At 47.2% G+C, this 22572-nt stretch overlaps 1 protein-coding gene across 2 annotated transcripts in view; it reads left to right on the forward strand.

The window, feature by feature from the left end:
- UBE2V1 (ubiquitin conjugating enzyme E2 V1) overlaps positions 1 to 14375 on the forward strand; it is a 30401-nt gene extending 16026 nt beyond the window's left edge. The window contains exons 2-4 of one of the 2 annotated variants that reach the window (XM_011225015.2): positions 1843 to 1991; positions 11216 to 11341; positions 12579 to 14375. In XM_011225015.2, coding sequence (XP_011223317.1) covers positions 1843 to 1991; positions 11216 to 11341; positions 12579 to 12725 — 422 coding nt within the window. In that variant the 3' untranslated portion in view covers positions 12726 to 14375. Of the gene's footprint in view, positions 1 to 1842; positions 1992 to 2036; positions 2179 to 11215; positions 11342 to 12578 lie in introns of those variants that run through there. The other variant, XM_011225023.3, reaches the window with a different exon arrangement.
- Positions 14376 to 22572: the final 8197 nt, after the last annotated feature.

A 22572-nucleotide genomic window follows, 5' to 3' on the forward strand; every position in this document is an offset into this window, starting at 1 on the left:
AGCCTGGAAGCCAGATTAGTTGACTGCTCTTCTTCTATGCTTCTCAGGCTGTCTCACAGCAAATCTTACCAGTATATTCCTCCCAAATATCTAGAATTTCTGGAACTATTTCTCACCACCTTCACTGGTCCAGGCCAGTATTTTCTTTTGCCAGGATGATTACAGTAGGCCATAGCTCCCTTCACTGTATTCTGTACAAGGCAGTCAGAGGGATCCTATTTTAAAAAGCAAGTCAGATCCCATCACTCCTCCGTTCAGAACTCCAGTGGCTTCTCAGGTCAGTAACAGTTGAGTCCTTAACCATCCACTGCTCTTCTGTCTCAGTGACCCACTTCTAGCTGAATTGGGATCTTGGTGTTCTTCAACATTCCAGGCAAGGTCTTACCTGAGGGTCTTAGCACGTGCTGTTTCTTCTTTGGAAGATTGTCCCCTCAGCTGTGCATAGCTCCTTCGCGTCAGGTGTTTACTCATGACTGCCTGGTCGCAATAATGCTTTCCTCGAACACCCCATTTAACATTGTAGCTCCTCCCCCGACTAGTCCCTGCTCCAGAACTCCACCAGCTGTCATCCTATATAATTTTTATTTTTGTATTGTGACTAAATGTTTCCCACTAGAATGTAAGCTCCATGAGGGCAGGCATTTTTGTTCTGTTCACTACTTATTCCCCATTGCCTAGAAAAGTGCCTGACCTACAGCAGATGCTCAGGTATTTACTCCAGTTGAAAGAATAGTAGCAGGAGTCCCACCTTGGGAAACACAGATATACTGGGAACACCTCCCAGTCTGGAGTCCCTCCAGCGGGTTTTTCTCCACAGCTTCGTGGTAAGTGCTGCTCACCTCAGAGAGCCTGGCCAGCTGGAGGCTCAGCATTGAAGGCAAAAGAGAGCTTATAGTCTGTCTGAATTTGAGTTTTTTCCCAGAGGTAGTAGTTCACATGCCAGGGAGGGAAGTGGAGGAGGGGAGAGGCAGTCAGGATTGTTTGGGAGAGCATCCCTGGGAGAGCTGCTTGGTGCCCAAGCACAGGAAGAAGATTGCTCTCCCTGCCCTCCCACAGCCTCGTCCCCCACCTGGCCCCAATACTTCGGTTCTGTTCTGGAAACACCCAGAAATGGGTCAAGCCTCAGTCTGAACTCAGGTATAGTAGCTTGAACCTATGAGATGTGTTTGTGTGATTTCTTCCATGAGCTACTTGTCAGGCTTTGGGATTTTTGGAAACAAATCAGAGAACCAACCGCCCTCTTTTGGCTTTTTCATAAGAGAGAAACTATGGCTTGAATAATTGAAAAATTTTCCTTGGCCCCTCCAGTTGACTCTTAGCTGATCAAGAGGCCACTGTTCTTATTTCATGTGGCCGTGGCGGCTGGCTGTTCCTCCTGAGGTAGTTTGAGCATCATTCCAACAAATGCACACGCCCTTAACCTCAGAAATGTATAATGAGAAGGAAGCAAAAGCAGTAGCCTCTTCTCTTCCGAGGCACTTACTACTCTTGATACTGATATTGGTGGTTTTCATCTGTTGTGGACCCAAATTGGTCAACATTTTGACACGTAAACTCTTGATGAAGTTTATCAAAGCTATGAGGCCGGGGTGGAAGGGAGGGTGGTCTTTCTATGCTTGGTTTAGTTGTCACTTCACCTGAAACAAAACCACGTGGCCCTTCCTTGTGGGCGCACTGGTCGGTACCAGAAGTTCTGTAAGCAAGTTTGAGGGACGACAACTTTCAGCCTTTTTTTGCATGTTAGCATCTTTATTTCCACATAGTAATAACAAGCAGCTAGATCTAGGCTTACAGGTTCCCCTGGAGTTGCTAGTATCTTGAATTTCTTTCCATTTATTTTAGGAGTAAAAGTCCCTCGCAATTTTCGACTGTTGGAAGAACTGGAAGAAGGCCAGAAAGGAGTAGGAGATGGCACAGTTAGCTGGGGTCTAGAAGATGACGAAGACATGACACTTACAAGATGGACAGGGATGATAATTGGGCCTCCAAGAGTAAGCGTCGAGCTACGGCTATAAATGTCAATGTCTTAAATTCACTGTGCCTCCTTTTAAGAAATATTAGCCTTATCACGGAAAAAACTCACCAATGGTATATTTTCTGAAATGTGGCTATTCTTTTTTGACCAGTTTCAGTTTATATATTTGAACCTCCTCTGATGCTGTTTAATCCCTCTACATGGTAAGCAAAAACCTGTTTAGACTCATAGTGTGAATTTACATGGCAATGTAGACAGGGAGGTGTGAGGTCATTGCACCCTCACATGTGTTTTAGAAAAAATTCTCGGGCTTATCAAATAACAAGTTTCCAGATACAGCCAGCATTCTGAATGAAGACAGCGTCCAAACAAACTTTGGAAAGCCTTCATGGTTGTGGTTTTCATTAACGCGTTCCCAGGTCTGCCACGCACCCATATCCTAATTCATTGGGCTGTTCAGCAAAGGCTTATTGCCTGCCTGGTTGGCCCTGGTCTCTTCCAGACACTATGAGACCCAGAGGCCTTTGCATAGAAAGCAGTGACAACGGAGATGAGATTATTGACCTCTCTTTTAGAGCTTCATGATTTATGGGAGTTCCCAGGCTTTGTAGTGCCAGCTAACTTTTTGGTGTACATAGTAAAACCCCCAAGAAATGTCATCGAATTCTCACAAGAACTTGTTGTTAGGAGCTGCTGTTGTGTCGTCATGTCCCATTTTACAGGTGAGGAAACAGACTCAGAGAAGTAAAGTTACTTGCCCAAAGTCACATAGCTGATAGTTCCCGAAGGGGTTCTGATTCCAGACCCTGTGCTCTTAACCCTGTGCTGCATTATCTCCTTTCTCTTTAGATTTTGAGTTTTCATTTGTTCCCATTATAGAATTATCCAGAGTGTTAAGTAGTAATGTGAGATAGGAGTAAGGAAATAGATTCACATAATGTTTCAGACAATGGCAGACTTTGCCTGAATGTAGCAGGACCTCTCCTGTGTGTGCTTGTGTGCAAAGATGATGGCAGCTGTGCATTCTGTTCACTGCATGCACAGGCTCTGCACCAGCCCTGTGGGAAGTAGAGAGACAAGTGAGATACGGCCCTGGCTGAAACAAGGGAGAAAGTCATGCTTATTAAGTGTTAGGAAAATCTACTGTTCATCTTGGACCGTTGTCAACACTCACGGTGAATGACTGGCTTTGCCATTTAACGTTACTTCTTGAGTCATCTTTGACCCTATGGTTTTGGTTTTTGGGTTTTAAAAAAAATGTTCAATTTACTGTTTCTACTCATTTCTTTATCTTTTTTAAAAAATCCCTGAAAACCAGGATTTCTGGATCTATTAAATACTGGGGAAAACTTGATCTAGGAAGTTTGTTTCTTCATGAAGATCATTTCTTGCTGTCTCGGAAAGCCCACTGTATGGTGATGGCTTCCTTCACTGCATTTCTTCTCTGCCTAAGAATGGTTTAGGTTTCTTGAGGATGAGAACCATCCTTCCTTCCTCCTAACTCACCAGAGCACCTGGAAATGACTCAGCATGAGGTAGTTGTTCAATAGATTTGTTCTTAGCCGACATTTTCAGGTTCTAACAAATTAAGAAGGAACCAGTGTACAACATTGCGAATACACTAAAGACCACTGAATTACACACTTAAACAAAATGAACCACCAAATTCCATTGAAAATAATTCTCTTCTACCTACAACACCTTGGATTACCCTGGGTTTCATTTTAACTCTTTCCAAAGGGAACTCCCTTTTAGTGAGTGGCTGCAGTATGCAAGGTGTTTTCTATACATTTCCATATATAGCATATATATATAGCATACATATATACACATATATATGTATATAGTAGCTTATCTGAGATGTAATTCACATATCATAGAATTCACTTACTATAGAATATACTTGCAAAGTGTACCGTTCAGTGGTTTTTATTATATTCAGAATTGTGCAGCTGTCACTAATTTCAGAACATTTTCAATACCCCAGAGAGAAACTTCCTTCCCCGTTGGCATTCGCTCCCAATCTGTCCCCCACCCCCTCTCTCACCTCTGACAACCACTCATTTACTCTGTCCCTATGAATTTGTCTGTTCTGGACATTCCGTATAAATGGAATCACACAACATGTGGTCTTCTGTGGTAGCTTTTACTGTTTTCAAGGTTCATACACATTCTAGCACTTACCAGTAGTTCATTCCTTTTTGTGGCTGAATAATAGTCCATTGTGTAGATAGACCATATTTTTTTTATCCATTAAGCAGCTGATAGACATTTGGATTTTTTTTCCGTTTTTTGCCTGTTATGAATAATGCTCTGTGAATATTTGTGTACAGGTTTTTGTGTGGACATATGTTTTCATTTCTCTTAGGTGTATACCTAGGAGTGGAACCGTCTGGATCATATGGTTAACTTTATGTTTGACATTTTAAATAGCTGTCAGACTGTTTTCCCAAGCGGCTGCACCAGTTTACCTTTCCACCAGCAATACGTGAGGGTTTTTCAGCTTCTCCACACCCTCGCCAGTGCTTGTCACTGACTGGTTGTTTTACCCCTAGAGTTATGCTTGCCCTGCCTCCCCAAGGTTAAAAGCAAAGTTGTAAAAGGAACTGTCTGCTTCTAGGTGCTTCCTGTGGCCTGTCTGCTTTATGACTAGCATACAAGGCACATGCTGGGCCTCTGGAATATCAACGTAATTACTGAAGTATCTAAGTAGAGCATTTGAGTAACTCGTCTGCCCATTGTATTTTTGTGACTGTATGACTTAAAAGAAAATCCTCCATCAAAAGTGATGCAGCAATTCTAGGAATTTAGTCAGCTTTTTTTAATGTGTTGCCCAAAAGCCTGTTATGTACAAAGTTACTGAATGCAGTGTTTTCAGTAGTAGTAAATACTGGAAAACACTTCAGTGTCTTTCAGTAGACCATAGTATGTGCTGTTAAGCTGTTGAAAAGAAAGACAGAGATTAGTGTGTGCTGAAATGGAATGATCTCCATGATATTTAAGTGAGAAAAGGTACAAAACAGGACAGGATATGCTGCCACTGGGGTGGGGAGGAGTGGGGGGAAGAGGAAGAGGTCATATATATACTTGGGCTTCTGTGTGTTTACAGTACTTTTGGGGGGAACATGAAAGAAGTTGGTGACAGTGGTTGCCTCCTTCAAAAGGGATCTAGCTGGCTGGGACCAGGGTAGAAAGGAGACTTATTTTTTACCATATACCTTTTGTACTCTGAGTTGCTTTAATTATATGTGTGTTAGCTATTTGAATTTTTTTTTTTTTAAAGAAAGCAAATTCTCCAAACCTGAAAGCAGAGTTTCTCATCCAAGTGCCCTTTGCTAAATTCTGATAAACGTCCAGCTGTCCACAGCATGAGATGTGGATTATTTCTACTCTGACCACAGAGGCGCTAAGAATAGCCAGGTTGCAGAGCAGTTTCTCAGCTTCAGCGCTGTTGACATCTTGAGCTGGATCATTCTTTGTTGTGGGGCTGTCCTGTGCATCGTAGGATTAGCAGCCTCCCTGGCCTCTGCTCACCAGATGTCAGCAGCACCTCCCTCCCCCAGTTGTGACAGCCATTAATGTCTCCAGATGTTGCCTAATTCCCACTGCCCCTTGAGGGGCGTGGGCAGAAGTTGCCTTGGTTGAGAAACACTGTGTCTCTGGGGTTGTCCAAGATAATGTTTTTAGGGGCGGGTTAGAGCCTGGGTGTGTGTTTATACACGTACTTATCTAAAAATACTGTATGCATGCTTAAGAACAAAACATAATTACAGGAATGTGTGAGGTGAAAGGAAAGTGATCCTTCCCCCATTTCATTATACTCCCCACAGAATGAGTGTGTTTCTACTGGCTTTTGCTTTGGGTACACAAACATAAGTACATATCCTTTTCAATAAAAATTGAGACCTTGCTATACACAGTGCTTTGCAACTTCATTTTTTTCACTTAACAGATGGAGAATGTCTTTCCTTATCAGTGCATATTGATCTGTTTCTTTTTAAAAGGCTTTATGTGGCATGTCTGATACTTGAATATATCCTCATAAAAATTTTCAGACAATACAGAGTTTGTAAAGTAAGAAGTTCACTTTGTTCCCTTTAACTCTTTGTGTTAGTCAGGAAAAGAGAATCCATGCTAGGTATTTCAACAGAGAGAATTTAATATAGGAAGTTGATGAAATTAGTGTTGGACTGAGAAAGCAGAGAAGGCACACTGTGGGACCACAGATAACACTGCAGGAAACAATAACTTAACCCTGGGGCTGGGAGGACATGGGGAGCACAGCTGTCAGAACCATCAAAACTGGGAGGAGCAGTCCTAGGAGGCAGCGATTATGTTGGGGTCACTGAAAGACACTGGAAACCAGAGCAGCTCTCATAGCCTAGATGAGGGGCGTGTGCAGGCTGACATGACAGGAACAGAAATCGAATGGAAAGGAATAAGTGCTTCCTTTCTCCTTTTTATTTTATATTAGGATTGTGTGGAGTGCTTCCTTTCTCCTTTGTATTTTATATTAGGATTGTGTGGTTAACTGGACAATTTAGTCTTTAGGTTCTAGAATATTCTAAGTGGCACTAGCATTGACTTGGAGAAATGAATAATTAATGTTTCCTGAAGATGGTCCGGTGGCTCACTCAGCAGGATACCCTGACCGGAAGAGGGAGAGGCTGGGTACAGAGGAAATTGTGTCTTGTTGCTGTATGGAGGGGTGTTTGCAGGTGCCCACTGAAGCTCCAGGCCCAACTTCCTCAGCTCTGCTTTTGGATCCTGGGACTGGGACTCTGCAGACTACGATTTTCTTTACCAATTTGGCGCCCTGTTAGGTTCCTCCAGTCAGAGACACAGGCGAGCACCTGAGAGGCAAGGAGAAGGGACTTGTTCCTGTTTGCCTATTCTTTCTGCGCCACTCTGGTAATGGCCCTTCATCCAGGCATCAGCAGTGGGTGCCAGCCTCCAGCTCTTGGGGGCACTTCCAGAGCCGGCCTGCGGCGCCTCCTCCTCAGAGGTCTGAGTTCAACTCTAGAGACCTCTGGCCCTGAACCTCTGGGTCTGAAAGACCGTGGCTTATTCCCTAGGTTCCCCCAGCCTCAAAGGGTCCCACCTGTTTTCTGCAGGTTACCTCTGGGTTAGCTGAGGTTCCTTTTTTGTGTTTTCAGTGCAGTGACACCTGTTCAGCCAATTCCTGATGTTAAATTCTCTGTTAAAATGCCTAGTGCTGTGTCTTGTTTCCTGGCTTATTCCTAACTGCCATGTCCCCATCTCCAGATGAACTGTGAGCAACATCCGGTCCCTCTCCTTCCACACCTCTTCCTGTGCATTTTCCTCCCTGTCTTCATCTAGAGCCATTTAGACTTTCTCACTTTTTGAAGGGCCCACCCCTCGTTCTCACACAGTACATGCCTACCTTGGACATCACACATAAGTTGTGCAAGATTTCACTTGAGTGGCAGTCGTCTGGCTGACCTGAGTCACCTTTTTATATACTCAGAGTTTGTGATTTTCTCATTTTTGCAACCAGTACCTTTTCCTTTTCTCATATCTCCTACATTTTAAAGATACATTTATTTCACAATACTTTTAGACTTATAGAAAAGGTGGAAAGGTAGTATGGAAAGTTGGGTGTGTACCCTGCCCCACTTTCCCCTGTTGTTAGCACCTTCTATTGGGATAGTACATTTGTCACCACCAGTGGCTCCGTATTGATACATTACTATTGACTAAAGTCCATATCTCATTCAGGTGTTCTTAGTTTTTTACCTTGTGTCTATTTTCTGTTCCAGAATCCTGTCCAATGTATTACATTATATTTTGTTGTCATATCCTGGGCTCCTTTTGGCTGTGACAATTTCAGATTTTTCTGGATTTTGTTGCCCTTGACAGTTTTGAGATATACTGGTCAGGTATTTTGTAGAATGTCATGGAATTTATCTGATGTTTTTCATCATGATTCAGCTGGGATTCTCTCATATAAATATATATATTCTCTCATATAAATATATATTCTCTCATATATATATATATATGGCCCAGGAAAAGTTTGTCATCTTTAGGCTCTGGGCGTGTAGTGTCTAGTGGATGAAACAACATGTGTGCACATTAACATAGTCTCAGAGGGGGTGTCTGTCTGCTTTTATAGGTTGTACATATTCTGTAACTGGCTGGCTGTACCAAGACCCGTGCCTTGGCAGTCTTTCCGTGTGTGTCTGGGCCTCAGCCTTTGAAAAGGCTACAAAGTATCCAATTTTATGAATATGCCATATTTGTTCAGTCAGTCCCTTGCAGGTGGACATTTAGATTGTTTATAGTTATTTTTGCTATTGCAGACAACGCTTCACTTTTTTTTTTTTTTAAATGCTTCACATTTTTGTGCCTGAGTACAAGTCTGGCTGTAGGAAGTTCCTAGAAATAGTCTTGCTGGTTTAGGCATGCCTGTTCCACATTTTGATAGGCGCTGCCAAATTGCCCCATGAAGCTCAAGCCACGTCAACAAAGTGGAAAGTGTTTCATGATCAAATAGTGACTCTTGATCAGTGTTCCTCATACACAGAATGTTCTAGCAGTTCTTCTCCAGGCATAATTCCTTTCTTCAGTGAAACCTTTTTAGCAGGTTTCTGGAACACTAGTAAACAAAGCAAAAGAAGAACCCTGTTTTCTACAAAAGTCCTGCTTTGTACTTTTTAATGATCCTTCAGGTGTTTTTATGTTGACTTGACTTGAGGCATTTTTTACTGTGTTCCAGTGAAGTTGCCAGTTGAACATCAGTAGTCAGAAATGTAGTATTTCTTGTTTGCTTTCTAAGAAGTTAGTCATAGAATGCACATTTTTAAATCAGACTTCATAGTGTCAGGAATAATATGATTTAATGTATGTAATAATCAGAATCCTGGTACCAAGCTGTTCACCTTAACCATTCTGATGCTGTTGTTAATAGATAATTTTTTCGAGACTGATAAGCCACAAAACATACTGGCTGGCAGGTGAATACAGTGGTGCATCAAAACCTCCATATCAAATATCGAAATACTGAATATTTTTTAAAAGTCTTACTGATTTTGATATTTACCACAAGCCCATGCCCCCAGGGACTATTTTATATAATATGTCTGAAAACATTGAGATGAATGCAGGACAGACGTCCGGAGATGAACTTGGGATCCATGCAGTCAACAGATACTGCTGAGTGCATAGCTGCTGATGGAGACTGGGCAAGGTGCTGAGGATAGACCTTTTATCATATTTTTCATAAATCCCTGTTTGCTTCCTTCTTGTGTTGATTGAGTGAATTTTTGTCTTCTGAGGGAGCACCTTAGTTGCCACAAGCTATTCATTTTATAAACTTGTAAAGAGCAATATTCAAGTCAAGAAACATTTGAGTACCAGTTCTGTTGAGGCCCCCGTCCTCCTTGTTCTTAGTTTATCAGGAGAGGTCTGACAGGAGACTTCAGATGGGGAGTCAGGAGGACTTCTGAGAGGAAGGTGCCCTTGAGCCAAAGAGCTGCAGGATGGACACAGAGCGGCAACTGGTTTTGGGGCCCCAAGGTAGAGAGACGTTGGGGTTAGATGGAGAGGAAGAAGAATAAAAAGAGAGGAAGGCAGGGGTGCTCAGGGTCTGATCCAAGAACGTAGGCTTCCTTCTCGGGTCACTAGCCACCATTGGAGGGGTTAAGTTCTTGGTTTTGAAAGATCGGTCGGTCAGGCTGCTGTGTGGAGAACAGATTGTAGGGGGAGCAAGAGAGAGCAGAGACCTGGGGTGATTGAGACCAGGGGCATGGTAGAGGGAAGAGGGTGGGTGTGAGATCGCTCTTGGAGGTGGAAGCTGAGACTTCTTTTGATTAGAAGGTAGAGGGTAAGAGAAAAGGGAATTGTGGCTGGCTGCTAGATTTTGCTTTAACTGCTAGATGGTAGTGCCATTTTTAAGGGAAGAAGAGAGGAAGAGCAGGTTGAGGGTGGGTGGAAATCCAGAACTGAGTTTAGGTTTGTCACAGTTTGGAGTCTCTGTTAAGTGGATGTGAAAGGTTTCTGTGGGTATATAATGAATGCCTTCTGAATTTTAAGATATGTTCCAGTTTTTTTCTTAGGGGTAGACCACCTTGTTTAGACAGTAACGTTTTCACGGGTTTAAATCACATCATCTGTAATTTATTCCCCCCAAAGACAGCTAGATGTCGCTGTTTACACAGGAGCCATTACTTGTGCTGGAGACACTGAGGAAGGCGGGAGTACTGGTGCCCGAAAGGGGGACCCATTGGAGGGTGGGTGTCCTCTGCCTTCAAGGGGCCAATCTAATAGAGACACGTCACCTTTCAGGGTGATCTCTAGACATGTAAATAATAACATCGCCACTTCATATAGGACAAAAGGCTGTGTACTAAGCCGTCCTGTAGGATGACTGAACTCGGTGACATTTGAGCAGGTGATGTTTGAATTGGGTCCTAATGGATGTGTGGTAGTTCAGGCGGGGGCAGGGCACTCTAGGCAGATGGAACAGCCTGCTATCGACAGCGCATTTTGCCGTTCATCAGGTGGAAGTTACAGTGAAAAGTTCATTGCCACGGGGGATTAGACTTTCCAGTGTCTTTCTACAGAACCACAATTGGCATTTGAAGAAGGACAGTCTTTTCCTCTGCGGGCCTGGCATCCTTGGCTCCTCACCTCACCCACTACGTGCCTATAATCTCTGAGGCCAATGTAAAGTCTGCAGGGAGAGATGGTGCGGCACAAAACCCCAAAGTGATGAGGAAGTGGGAAAGCGGCTCTCGTGTGTGCACCCACACCCCCTAACTCATGTTTCATTGTGAAGTTCTTCTAAAGAGCTACCTGTTCTGGGCTTTGCACACAGTGGTGGTTAATGCACTGGCTGCTGACCCTGGCGTGAGTAAACGTTTAGTGTGGCTTCCCAGAGTGAAGAATGCCTCTTACACACCATTGTGCAGAGCACGGGACGGGTCTGCAAAGTAGAGGAATCAACATAAAAACAAGTCCATCTGATTGGACTTAAATAACACTAACTTGAAGCTTCGGTGATTCTGTTTTAAATTTTCTTCGTATTCCCCCGAGACAAGAGTTCATAGACACTAATGTGGGGACTCATCACTGCAGACCTAACAGATAACAAGTAGACTCTATAAAGGAAGCGGACGCCCGAGTTCTGCAGGCAGAGTAAACGGGGTTTCACGAGATCTGCCTTTTTGAATTCATGGTTTGTAATTGCCTGACGTCTCTGTACCTTTTTTTTTCCAGACAATTTATGAAAACCGAATATACAGCCTTAAAATAGAATGTGGACCTAAATACCCAGAAGCACCCCCCTTTGTAAGATTTGTAACAAAAATTAATATGAATGGAGTTAATAGTTCTAATGGAGTGGTAAGTTGTTTTTCCTGCCCATACTTGTTCCTTTGGGTTGAGAAATGCTTTGTACTTAAACATCAGGGGCACTGTGGCCCTAAGTCCGTATATTTCTTGGTTGTTTGATGCTGAAATATACTGCAGTACGAACATATGCAGACTCGGGGTGAGGGCCTGTTCCCCAGCTATATTTAAATCATCGTCCGTGTGACATTCACTCTGGGCCAACACCGTGCTGCTCGCTTGAGAGAGGAGCTCGTTCTGTCTTCATGATACACCCTCCTGAGGTAGAGATGAGGAGCCTGAGGCCCAGAGGTGCAAAGTCCTGTCCAGGGTCATAGTTGTACTTCCTGAGCCTTATTTATGGTACATGCTATTTTTTCCCCTTTAATGGCCTTGCTTTTTAAATTTATTTTTACTACCATAAGTAGAAAACCAGTCTCACTTGTCATAAGAAGGCAGTAATGGCAACAGTAAATACTACAAAATCAAAGTGATGTTAATAAATTCTTCCTCCATAGGTCTCTTGCCAAAGGCTTTGAGCCTTTGAGATCTGCTCTCTTGTTCAAAGGGGAGATCAGCAAGCGTTGAAGGGTTTTACACATTAGCATCATGTGAGCTAAGCCTTTGTTTTGAGATATTCAGAAGACGTGAAGGAAAGGCAAAAAGAGATGAGCCTTGTTGCTCTGTGTTCAGGGTTTCATGTTGCATCTGAGTTCCATCGACAGTCCTGAACCCAGAACTCTACCTACGCTTTGGGAGATTTCTTTTAGGAATTGCTGCACTACCTTGAGAGAGTGTGACTTGGAGAAGGGTCCTTGTCACAAGAGTGTTAATCTGGGCCACCGCTTGCCTTTGCTCCTTACTGCCCTGTGCGTCGTTAGCATCCACCACCTGGGTGTGGAGTCGGGAAGGGACCAGCCCTGAGCAGTGGCAGCCAGTCCAGGAGAGCAGGTCACTGTTCTAGAGCCAGCTGGACTCTTGCCAAGTGTCAGGGCCATTTCTCTAAGGGTGGCTTTACTTATCCGTAGTTTCGTTCTCCCAAACAGTGAGGGTTTGGGACACAAACAGGGAAACACAGACTGACCGGAGGGAGGGAATCACGCAGGTAATTCTGCATGTCAGATACCACTGTGTGATGTGATGGGCGTGTTCAGCTTGAAAAATGCATTTTACTCCTATCTGCCACTTTACTCCAGCGTATAGCGATTCATTTGTTTGAGAGCCTGACAGTTTTTTGTTTTCCTTTTCGTAGGTGGACCCAAGAGCCATATCAGTGCTAGCAAAATGGCAGAATTCATATAGCATCAAAGTTGTCCTGCAAGAGCTCCGGCGCCTAATGATGTCTAAAGAAAACATGAAGCTTCCTCAGCCACCCGAAGGACAGTGTTACAGCAATTAATCAAAAAGAGAAACCACAGGCCCTCCCCCTCCCCCCCCACTCGATTTAAGCAGTCATTTTCCACAGTAGTACATTTTCTAGATACGTCTTGTAGACCTCAAAGTACTGGAAAGGAAGCTCGCATTCAAAGGCAATTTATCTTAAGATACTGTAAACGATACTAATTTTTTGTCCATTTGAAATATATAAGTTGTGCTATAACAAATCATCCTGTCAAGTGTAACCACTGTCCACATAGTTGAACTTCTGGGATCAAGAAAGTATATTTAAATTGATTCCCATCATAACCGATGGGGCACATCTAACTCAACTGTGAAAAGACACATCACATAATCACCTTGCTGCTGATTACATGGCCTGGGGTCTCAGCCTTCTCCCCTTCTCCTCCTCCCGCCTCCCTCCCTGCCTCCCTCCCTCCCTGCAACAGCCCTCCAGCTTGGGGTGGCTTGCTAGAGTAGGTGTGAAGGTTTCAGGTCGCAGCCTGTGGGACTACTGCTGGGTGTGCAGGGGTGCTCCAGCTGCACCCCTGGTTTCTTTAAGTCTTAAATGATGCCCTCCCCCCCCCCAAGCCATTATCCTTTCTTCACTTCCCATGACCACCCTTGGCCGAAGCATAGATTGTAACCCCCTCTGCTCCCCTCTGAAATTGGCCTTTGGTGAGGAATTCAGGGCTTTCCCCATATCTTCTCCCCCACCTTTATCGAGGGGTGCTGCTTTTCCCTTCCTCCTCCTCAAGACCCTTTTTGCACCATCACCACCCAGCACTTTCCACGACACTTCCTTGCTTTGGCCAGAAGCCATCAGGTAAGGTTGGAAAGAGTCTCTCACTTCCCTCGTTTAGTTTTGGAACCACATTTACTCACTCTCCACCAGCCTGGGAATGAATTTTGGGTCCTCAGCCCTGCCGCCCTCTGCTGTCATCGTCAGCTGATGCAGTTTTTTAGCTCAGGTTTTGATAAAGTGAAAAGAACAGTCACCAGGGGTACTCAGACCTGCCAGCTCTCAAAGTGCTTGGTGGTTAAACTTGGAGAAAGGCCACAGAAGACACTTGTAAGCACACACGATCCCTCTGAATGAATTGTTTTCCTGTAATTGCTTTTGCTTTTAAAAATTGAAGTTTTAAACAGGGTTCTCATATGGTCATCTTACAATCCATTTGGGTCTAGTTTGGAATCTGACAACTGGAACAAAAAAGAACCTTGAATTCGGTGCGTACTTTGGTTTTGGTGCTGCTGCTTCTCACGGTCCTCAGCAGGGATTCAGAAAGAACTCGGTGTGCACAGCAGATCCCCGAAATTGGCGGGCTTGACTTCCTGGCAAATTGCTGCATTTTTCCACTTTCTGTTCAGGACCACTAAATGCTGAGATGTGGATGCATACCGAAATAAAAGCGATTCATTGTGTTCTAAAGGTTTTTTTTTTTTTTTTTTAAATTTAGTGTTTGTATAAAACCACCTTTTGAAGCAGCAACTATCAAGTCTGAAAAACAATCGATGTTTCCATTAATCTTTTTCTGGGGGATACCTTAGTTCTAAGGATTTAACATCCTGTAAGTAAAGTTGAACATAACAGTATTCCATAAGCAGCCTTTTTATTGTCAGACCATTGCCTGATTTTAATATAATAAAAAAAAAAGTGTGCGTTAATATTTAAGAAGCTGTGCTCTTCTTCCTCTTAGCATATAATTGAGGAACAGAATTTGATATCTTAGATGCTTTGGGATTCAAATTGATGTCTTAAGTCAGGGGTCGGCAAACCTCCTTCCACCAAGGGCCTAAGTCAGTAAATACTTGGGCTTTGTGGGCCAACAGGCAGAATTGAAGGTACTGTAAATATTTATATAGTGAGAGAAAACAGATTTCCACAAAATTGTTTATTGATGGAATTCAAAATCTAGTGATTGAGTATCATTCTTTTCTACTGTTACCAGGTCTGATGAGAAGAGTAGAATTCTGTTTTTAGAGGATAACATTTTGCTTACTGGAATTTAAAGTTAGTATTCCTGATTTATCACATCCATTGTAAATGTTCATCTGTAAAAATCATTCTTCATTAGGGGCCGTATACAAACAGGCAGTGGGTCAGGTTTGGCCCGTGGACCACAGTTTGCCAACCCCTGTGTGACAAGATTATGGTGAAAATGTGGGGAGGGTTGGTATTTAAGTAGCTTTGTGGGACTCTAGCTATTAAGTCCCTTCTAGTACCTGCTTACCAGCTGGATTTAGTAGTCTATTAGGAAGGGAAAAATGGGACTTCCACATGGATTTCTGGTGTTTGAGATAAGAGTTTTGCCTGACAATTGACAGTTTGACTACTACCTACTGTGTATGGAGTGGAAACGTGTCTGTGGCTGTTTGTATCCAGGATTTGAACTTCCTGCTGTGGTCCCAACCACCAGCAGACATGACCTTGGTGTCCTGTGGCAGGAGCCAGGCCATTCCTTTGTGGCTGTTGGGGCCAGCTCAGATGTCAGAACCTGGTGCCTGGGTAGAGCCAGATTGTTCCCACCAGGCCACCCTCCAGAAAGCACTGTCCAAATTTCTGCCAGATGGGCCCCTAGGAGGCCTCCGGAATGAATTACTGCCTTTTTCATGAGTGGGTTCTTCGCCCTTAGTCCTTAGCTCCCCCAAGGGAGGGAAAGGACAGGGGAGGTTCTAAAATTATTTCAAAATGCTGCTGGAAAACCCCAAGGCAAATTCAAGGCTAAGGCTAGAGGTGGCAGCTCTAATGTGCTGCGTGACCTCCAGAGAGAAGAGCCATCAAAATGCTGGAGTGTGCACCCTTCCCCTTGTCAGTGTGCCACACAGCCTGACCTCAGAGCTTTGGGAACGCAGCTGGAGCCGTCTTGTGATCACGGGGTCTGATCTGTGGTTATGTCCCATGGTCCTGTGATTTGCTCCTCATTGTTGCGGATGGGTTTACGGGTGGTCTGCAGTTCGGGCCTAAGTTTAGGGCAGAGAAGAAGCGTTCGGGGGGCTGAGCGTGCTGCTTCACCAGGTGGCCTCGGCTCACACGCCTCCAGTCCCCACTGCCTGCCAAGTCTTTGCTCTTGAGAGAAGATACTTGGGTTCTTTTTCACTGTAGACCTGCAGGGTGTGGGGGTGCACGGAGCTCTCCAGGGTGATCGGAGTGGGAGAGGAAGCACCCCCTCTGATACACCAACAGCACATCGTGGTGGGTCTCTACTACCCCGTGACCTTGGACCTCGATCTTCGGATGAGGGCTGGGCTCTTGAGCTTGTCCCTGCCCTGCTGGGAAAGTTCCTGGAGCCTTCTGGATGGGGGCAGCACTGGGGCACCGGTGCCGCGAGTAGTGATGGTGTGGAGTAAATGGCACAGACTCCACGTGCTGCTGCTCTGTCCGCCCTGGCTGTCAGGGCTCCCTGCTTGGCCTCTTGTCCTTCTGTGCTCCCTCCCTGCCCTCAGGGAGCTAGCGGACACAACCACGTTCCCCTTCCTTGCTTGTGCCTGCTCCTTATTACTCCGTCATCAGAGTACCTTGGGGCATAGCATCAGGGATTTCCCCTTCCTTACTCAGCAGCGGAGGAAATTCTAAGGAAGGCCGCTTGTGAGAGCCCGTCTCCAGCCTGCGAGTTGTCCTCTGCCGGGCTGGGGGCCGTACAGACTACATCATTCTGCGCTGTGCACGCAATACCTGGACGCACCTTAAAGGCTTTCTTGGGATGACATGAGGTTACCTGCTTTTGCTTTTAGTCCAAACCGCCTCACGTTGCCTGGAGGTGACCTTGGAGGAGGGGAGGTCTTAGTGCTCGAGCCAGCCTCACTGCTGCTGCCAGACATCTCACCGTGGACAAGAAGGCACAGGCCACGAATGGAGTTCCGGCGTGTGCCTGATGCCGTGCCGGTGGGTGGGAACCGGTACGTGTGCTGGGGAGATGGGCTCAGTGAATGCCAGCTCTTTGATTTGCAAGACAAACTGTGAATGCAGATTTTTATGTGAAATCTCCCAACATGAGTGTGTCAACTGACCAACTTTTCATTCCGTGTGTAGAACAAAGTCCCAATATAGCTGGCAAGCCATGGGAGAGTTCTGCATACCTAAGGCTCTGTCACCAAATGCACCTTGGCCCTCCCAAGATGGTGACCATGGTGGCCTTTGACCCCTGGGACAGACACGGGTCCTCAGAGCAGGGGCAGCACCACCTGTGGCACGGGTGGAAGGTTCTAAGAAACCAGAGTTGCTGCAGGACCCACGGGAAACAGACCCAGGTTTCACTACATCAGATGATGCGGTCCACCGAGCTGTACCATTATTCTATGTACCACCAAGAAAACATGCTGTCAGTTACGAGTGTGAGACTCCACCGATTGGGGCGCCTGGGCGGCTCAGTCAGTGAAGCGTCTGCCTTCAGATCAAGTCCCAAATCGGGCTCCCTGCTCAGCGGGGAGCCTGCTTCTCCCTCTGTCTCTGCTGTTCCCCTGCTTGTGCGTGTGCGTGTGCGTGCTCTCTCTGTCAAATAAAATCTTTTAAAAAAAAAAAAAAGGCCCCTACTGATAATAAGGAATGTCCCAACCCAGAAATGTTCAGATGTGAAAGTGTCCAGTTGGTGAGAAGCAGACTATATTGTCAGTTGTGATAAGGACAGAGGAGGTGGCCACGCTGGTGGCAAAGGACGGACAGCACATCACATCCCTGCAAAGGACGTTCATCTGCAAACCTGAGCTGGAGACTCCCACTTCTGTCTTGATAAAAGAGGGAACACATGGACCTAGAAAGTAACCTCAAACAGTAGAAAAGGAATAGGATGGAAGGTGAGGTTCTCTCCCGCTTCTGACCCCATCCTCTCCGGACCAGCCCCTGGGCTGTGGGCCCTCTGAGAGGCAGTACACACGTGCAGACCCGTGCTCCTGTGTCCTCTCCCTGTCTCTCCTTCCCACCATTGTGTTTAGCGTAACTGGGAAGGTGGCCTCCACTTTGCTCTTCCCCTGGATGGTTTCCTCCCAAACAGGCCTCTCGGGGTCCCCGCGGGGCAGCACCGAGGGAACAGCTGTGTGGTTCTGAACAGCTGCCGAGCACCCAGTACACGGTGTGCCCCCACCCAGGTGACCCAGCCCTCATGGACACGGAGGTGGTCTCTGACGTTTTGCAGCACTTTTGTGTGTGCACACGCGTATGCAGACGCACATCTGTGGAGTCAGGTCCTGGGAGTGGGCTTCTCCATCCAAGGACATGGACACTGGCTGTCATTTCAAGCTGTCTGCCAAAGATGTATCAACTCACCCCTCTTCCATCAACAATGAGGGAAAGGTGTCCCCCGCTGATTGTACCGTGAGGCCCCCCGCTGCTACATGACATGGGCCAGTTCTCACCTGCTGCCCTGAGCTGAGCGGCCGTCCCCTAGTTTCGTGGGCATGTTCCCATGTGTGAGGCTGTGTCTTCTCAAGGTGAAAAGTCCCGTTTTTTCCTTTGGACCGTGTCCTCTTTGTTCCTTTTTCCTACTGATCCATGCGAGTGCCTTACATAAAGGAGTTCTCACTGTCTGAGACAGTCATCTGAAGCATCAACAGATGGGTCTGGTGTACTTGGCAGGTTGGCTGGCGGGCGGCCCCCTTCACCAGCCATCAAGGGCCCTGCGGTACAAGTAGCTCAGCTTCCCTTGTGGTCGGCTGGGGACGTTTTCAGTCCCTGCTCAAGGCCTGTCCACCTCAGAGTCCCATAGACGAATAGGGATGAGGATAGGCATGTGGCCAGCAGCGTGGCCTCCTGACCCCACCCAGAGCTTGCTGCGTGAGGGGTGTGCGTTCTGATGTGTCCTGCCCCCTGGCGTCGCTAGGAAAAGCACCGATCTCATGCCAGTGAGTGGGCGCACTAAGAAACTTCTTCCAGAAGCCAGTTCTCACATCCACCACTACCTTCCCAGTGCAAGCCACCACCAGCTCCCCGGGCTCTCAGCCGTGCCCCGCCTCCACACAGAAACCCAGCCTAGAGTGCTCTTCCCTCTCTTCTCCGTGTGGCCGGCTTCCCAGCACCAGGACGGCAGCTCACAGGTGTCCTCGAGAGAGAGGGCTTCCCAGCCCCCATCCTTCTCTGCCCACATTTTGCGTTTTGTTCTTGGCAATTACTAGTATCTAACAATCTGATGTATTGATTGAGTTATTCCTCTTTCCCTCACTGGAGGGGATCTCCCGCAGGCGAGTGCCACCTCTGGTGCGTTCCCTGCTGTGCCCGCAATGCCGAGAAGTGGTGCCCAAGTTAGAACACATTAAATGAGCAGGTGAATGACTCTCCAGAGCTGGGCCTGGGCCTTCCTCTCTGGGCCACGGACAGCGAGAAGGTGGGCGGCATGGGGTCTTGATGGCCTGTGACGCCTCCGCCTGCCTCTACCATGAACTCACTAAATGACATTTGGGCAGCAGGGTGGGTGGGTGAGTGGGTGGAGGGATCAGCTGCGTTTGGCCGTTCCAAGTGAAGCTTGTAAATGGTGGGTAGATGGAAGGACAAGCAGACGAGTGCGTGAGTAGAGGTGAGATCTTCACGTGATCTACGTCACCGGACCCCAGTGCAGGGCGCCGGGGCCAGGAGTCAGGTGGGCCAACCCCAGCTCATCCATCTACCCGGTGTTGCCCTGGGCTGGCTCCTTAACAACTCTCTGTATCCACTCCACAGGGGTGCACTAAGGATTACCAGAGGCTTTACGTGTAGTGGGATTCTCACAGTCCTCAGCACACAGCTAACCCTCAGGAAACATTAGTTAGCTCCTGAACAGAACAGAAAAGAGAAATTTCCCAGGTCTCTGGGCCCTTGGCGCCCAGTTCGGGCTCAGAGCTGCAACCCGCTATGGGCCAGCAGAGGGCGCCCGCGCGCTGCGGACCGCTGCACCGGCTCTGCGGGCCACACCTCTGTTCCCAGCCCAGCCCTAGGGACAGATGTGGCAGGGAGGAACCACTTCCGAGTTGGGCTCTAGGCGTCTGCATGTGTGCATTTGGCAAAAGGGGCCCTGCAGGGAACCCGGACAGGGCGTGCAACCTCCTCCCCCATACCTGGAGGAGCTCTACCCCAGACGCCTCAAGGGCCTCTGCGACCTGGAAACCTGACCTATTCACCCTTGGAATATGGACTCAGGATGACCACATCTTTTGATTTTTCAAGAGAGAAGCCAGATGCCAGGATTTAGTAAAATATCGCAATTTTTATGATGGCAATGGATTAAAGGCTTTTTTTTTTTTTTTTTTTTTTTTTTTTTACATTTAATCACCAGTTGCCACCTCTGAGCTACATTATGCTGCCTTTGGAGGAAGGCATTTTGAGATAAAACCATTCACACCTGCTCCCCAGGCTCCCTCCTGGCCCCATTCTGCAGGTCACCGAGTCCTCTGGGTTAGGAACCACCCCCATCCCTGAGTTTTCCCAGGAGAGCATTCATCTAACAAGCATTTATGATAAGTGCTTGCTCTGTGCTGACCGCTATGCTGGGGATACAACTAGGGAACAAAACAAAGATTTCCTGCCTTCGTGGAGCAGATGTTTGAATGGGGGAGTTGGCCAATGTCATTTTTGAAGCATTAAGCACATACCCAAGTAAATGAAGGGGATGGAAGGGCAGCAGCACTGGGCAGAGAGGGCCTCTCTGAGGAGGTGACTCCCAAGTGTGTGGAGGGCCTGCCTGGCAGGGGGGACAGTTCCGGGTGAAAGAAACAGCAAGAGCAAAGGCCCTGGAGTAGGAAGATGTATGTCACATCATTGCATTAAAAGTCCACAATGCCTGAATGGATGGATAAGTAGACACACGGATATGCTGTGCCAGGTTCTGTGTTGGGCATGGGGGAGGTGATGCCTGATGAATGAATGAATGAACAGACCCAGTCTAGCTGCTCCTGCCCCGGTTTAATCAGCTTGATCCCAGACGTCTCCCACACATGCTCTGGCCTCATACGTAGCCTGGCTGGGAATGATTTTCCAGTTCTACTTCTGGGTGTAAGGGCTCCTGCACAGCCCCAGACATTCCCCCACATCTGGCCTGAGCCCCCTTTTCTGTGTTCTGCAAACTGGCTCAAAGTCCACGTGGGCTTGTCAAAGGGCATGGGGTGAAGAGGGGGAGCGGAGCTGAGATCTGACTTCCCTGGGCCAGAGTGGGCAGGAAGTTCCAGCAGCAGCTACAATGTCCTCAGAGAAAGGCGGTGATTCAGGGGCCACAGAAGAACCCCCAACCCATCCTGTCTTGGAGTCCAGCCGGGGTGAAATGAGATCTTTCCTAAAAGGTAGGCTTGTTGGCGCATCCAGTCATGAGAGAGGCACAGAGAGAGGACATGTCTGTCTGACACTTGTCCATTCAACATATATTGGGACGGCTTCTTCTGTGCCAGGCACTGGAGTTGCAGAAGAGAATAGGGCAGAAAAGTCTCTTACCCTCACACTGCTGTCGTTCTGGGCATGGGAGACACAGAGTAAGGAAATAATGAGTATACAAGATAATGTAACAACTGGATTGGGGCAATAAAAACAGTACAGTGAACTCACGTGCTAGGAGAAAAGGCAGGGAACTGCTTTAGATGTGTGGTCAGAGAAGACCTCTAAGGAGGTGACATCTGAGCTGAGTGCTGATTTAGAGAAAGAATTGGCAGAGGAAAGAGCAGGTGCAAAGATCCTGAGGCTGGCATGAGTTTGATGGGATGATGAAACAGCAAGTAGGCCAGGGTGGCTGGAGGAGAGTGTGTGAGGATCTGGGCATAGGGGTGAGATGGAGGCAGACCCCACAGGTCCTTGGGGACCTGCAATGGCAACAGGGTGACCTCTTCATGAGGTAAATGTGAGGGTAAAATAAGACAGTACAGGAAAGTGGAACACATATGAGCTCTTATCAATACTGTTATTACCAACCTCAGTCATTCTCCCCAGGTCTGGGCCTCAGGACCATCCTTGGAAGGGCCATCAGGTCTTTGGGGCCCTATCGGTGGCTTGCAGGGTCACTAGCCCGCTCTGTGGGCCCGGTTGCCCCCACCAGGATCTGGGGGATGGGAGTGGACACTGCCTGGTGTGAGGTGGCAGCTTAGCCAGCTGCAGGGTTCCCGAGCTGCACCCCAGCCTACAGCAGTGGTCTCCCCTCCCCAGGAGCTGTGCCCTGGCTGCCATGCCCAGCCATTCACAATTTGGGGGTGCCTCCCCTGGCCTAGTCCAAATCCTAACCATCTGGGGTCACCCTGACCTGATCATTTGACCTCTCTGAGCCTCAGGCAGGGCCACCACCTACCCAGGCCAGCCCTGCCCCTCGCCTCCTCACCCCACCCCCACGAGTGGCTCCGACGCCCAAGCCATGGGTTCCTTGGAATGTGATTATTTTTCTTCCCAGATAATTCAGGCCAGAAGACTGGGCCGGCCACTTCCGGCCACGCTGACCCCACTGCCTTCCTGATCTTTCTTTCCACAAACTTGACACTGTGGTCAGAGGCCTAAAGCCAGACCCAGGAGCCCCCTTGTCTCCCCTTCTTGACCTGGCTCCTGATCAGGACGTGGCTCTGGGAATCTGGCTGTAAACACCAGGACCCTCAGCCGCCCCTTTCCCACAAACCCCCACTGAGAACATGCTGACCCAGCCGTGGTGTCTGGGGAGGATTGCACTCCACCGTTTGCAGGGTGATTCCCAATCGTAGCACTCCCTAAAGCTTCCCAGATAACCCAGAGATGTGTCAGCATCCCTACCTCCAAATTCATTCATTCAACAAGTATTTAATGAGCACCTACTGTGTGCCGGGCTCTGCCCCAGGATCAGGGAATATAGCAGAGAACAAAACAGGCCAGAACACTTGTCTGTGAAACTGCCATTCTGGGGTGGCGGGTAGGAAGAAACAAAGAAGTAAAAATTCAATTATGTAGACTATTGGTTGGTGAT

Source organism: Ailuropoda melanoleuca, chromosome 13, assembly GCF_002007445.2.
Source record: "Ailuropoda melanoleuca isolate Jingjing chromosome 13, ASM200744v2, whole genome shotgun sequence".
NCBI lineage: Eukaryota > Metazoa > Chordata > Mammalia > Carnivora > Ursidae > Ailuropoda > Ailuropoda melanoleuca.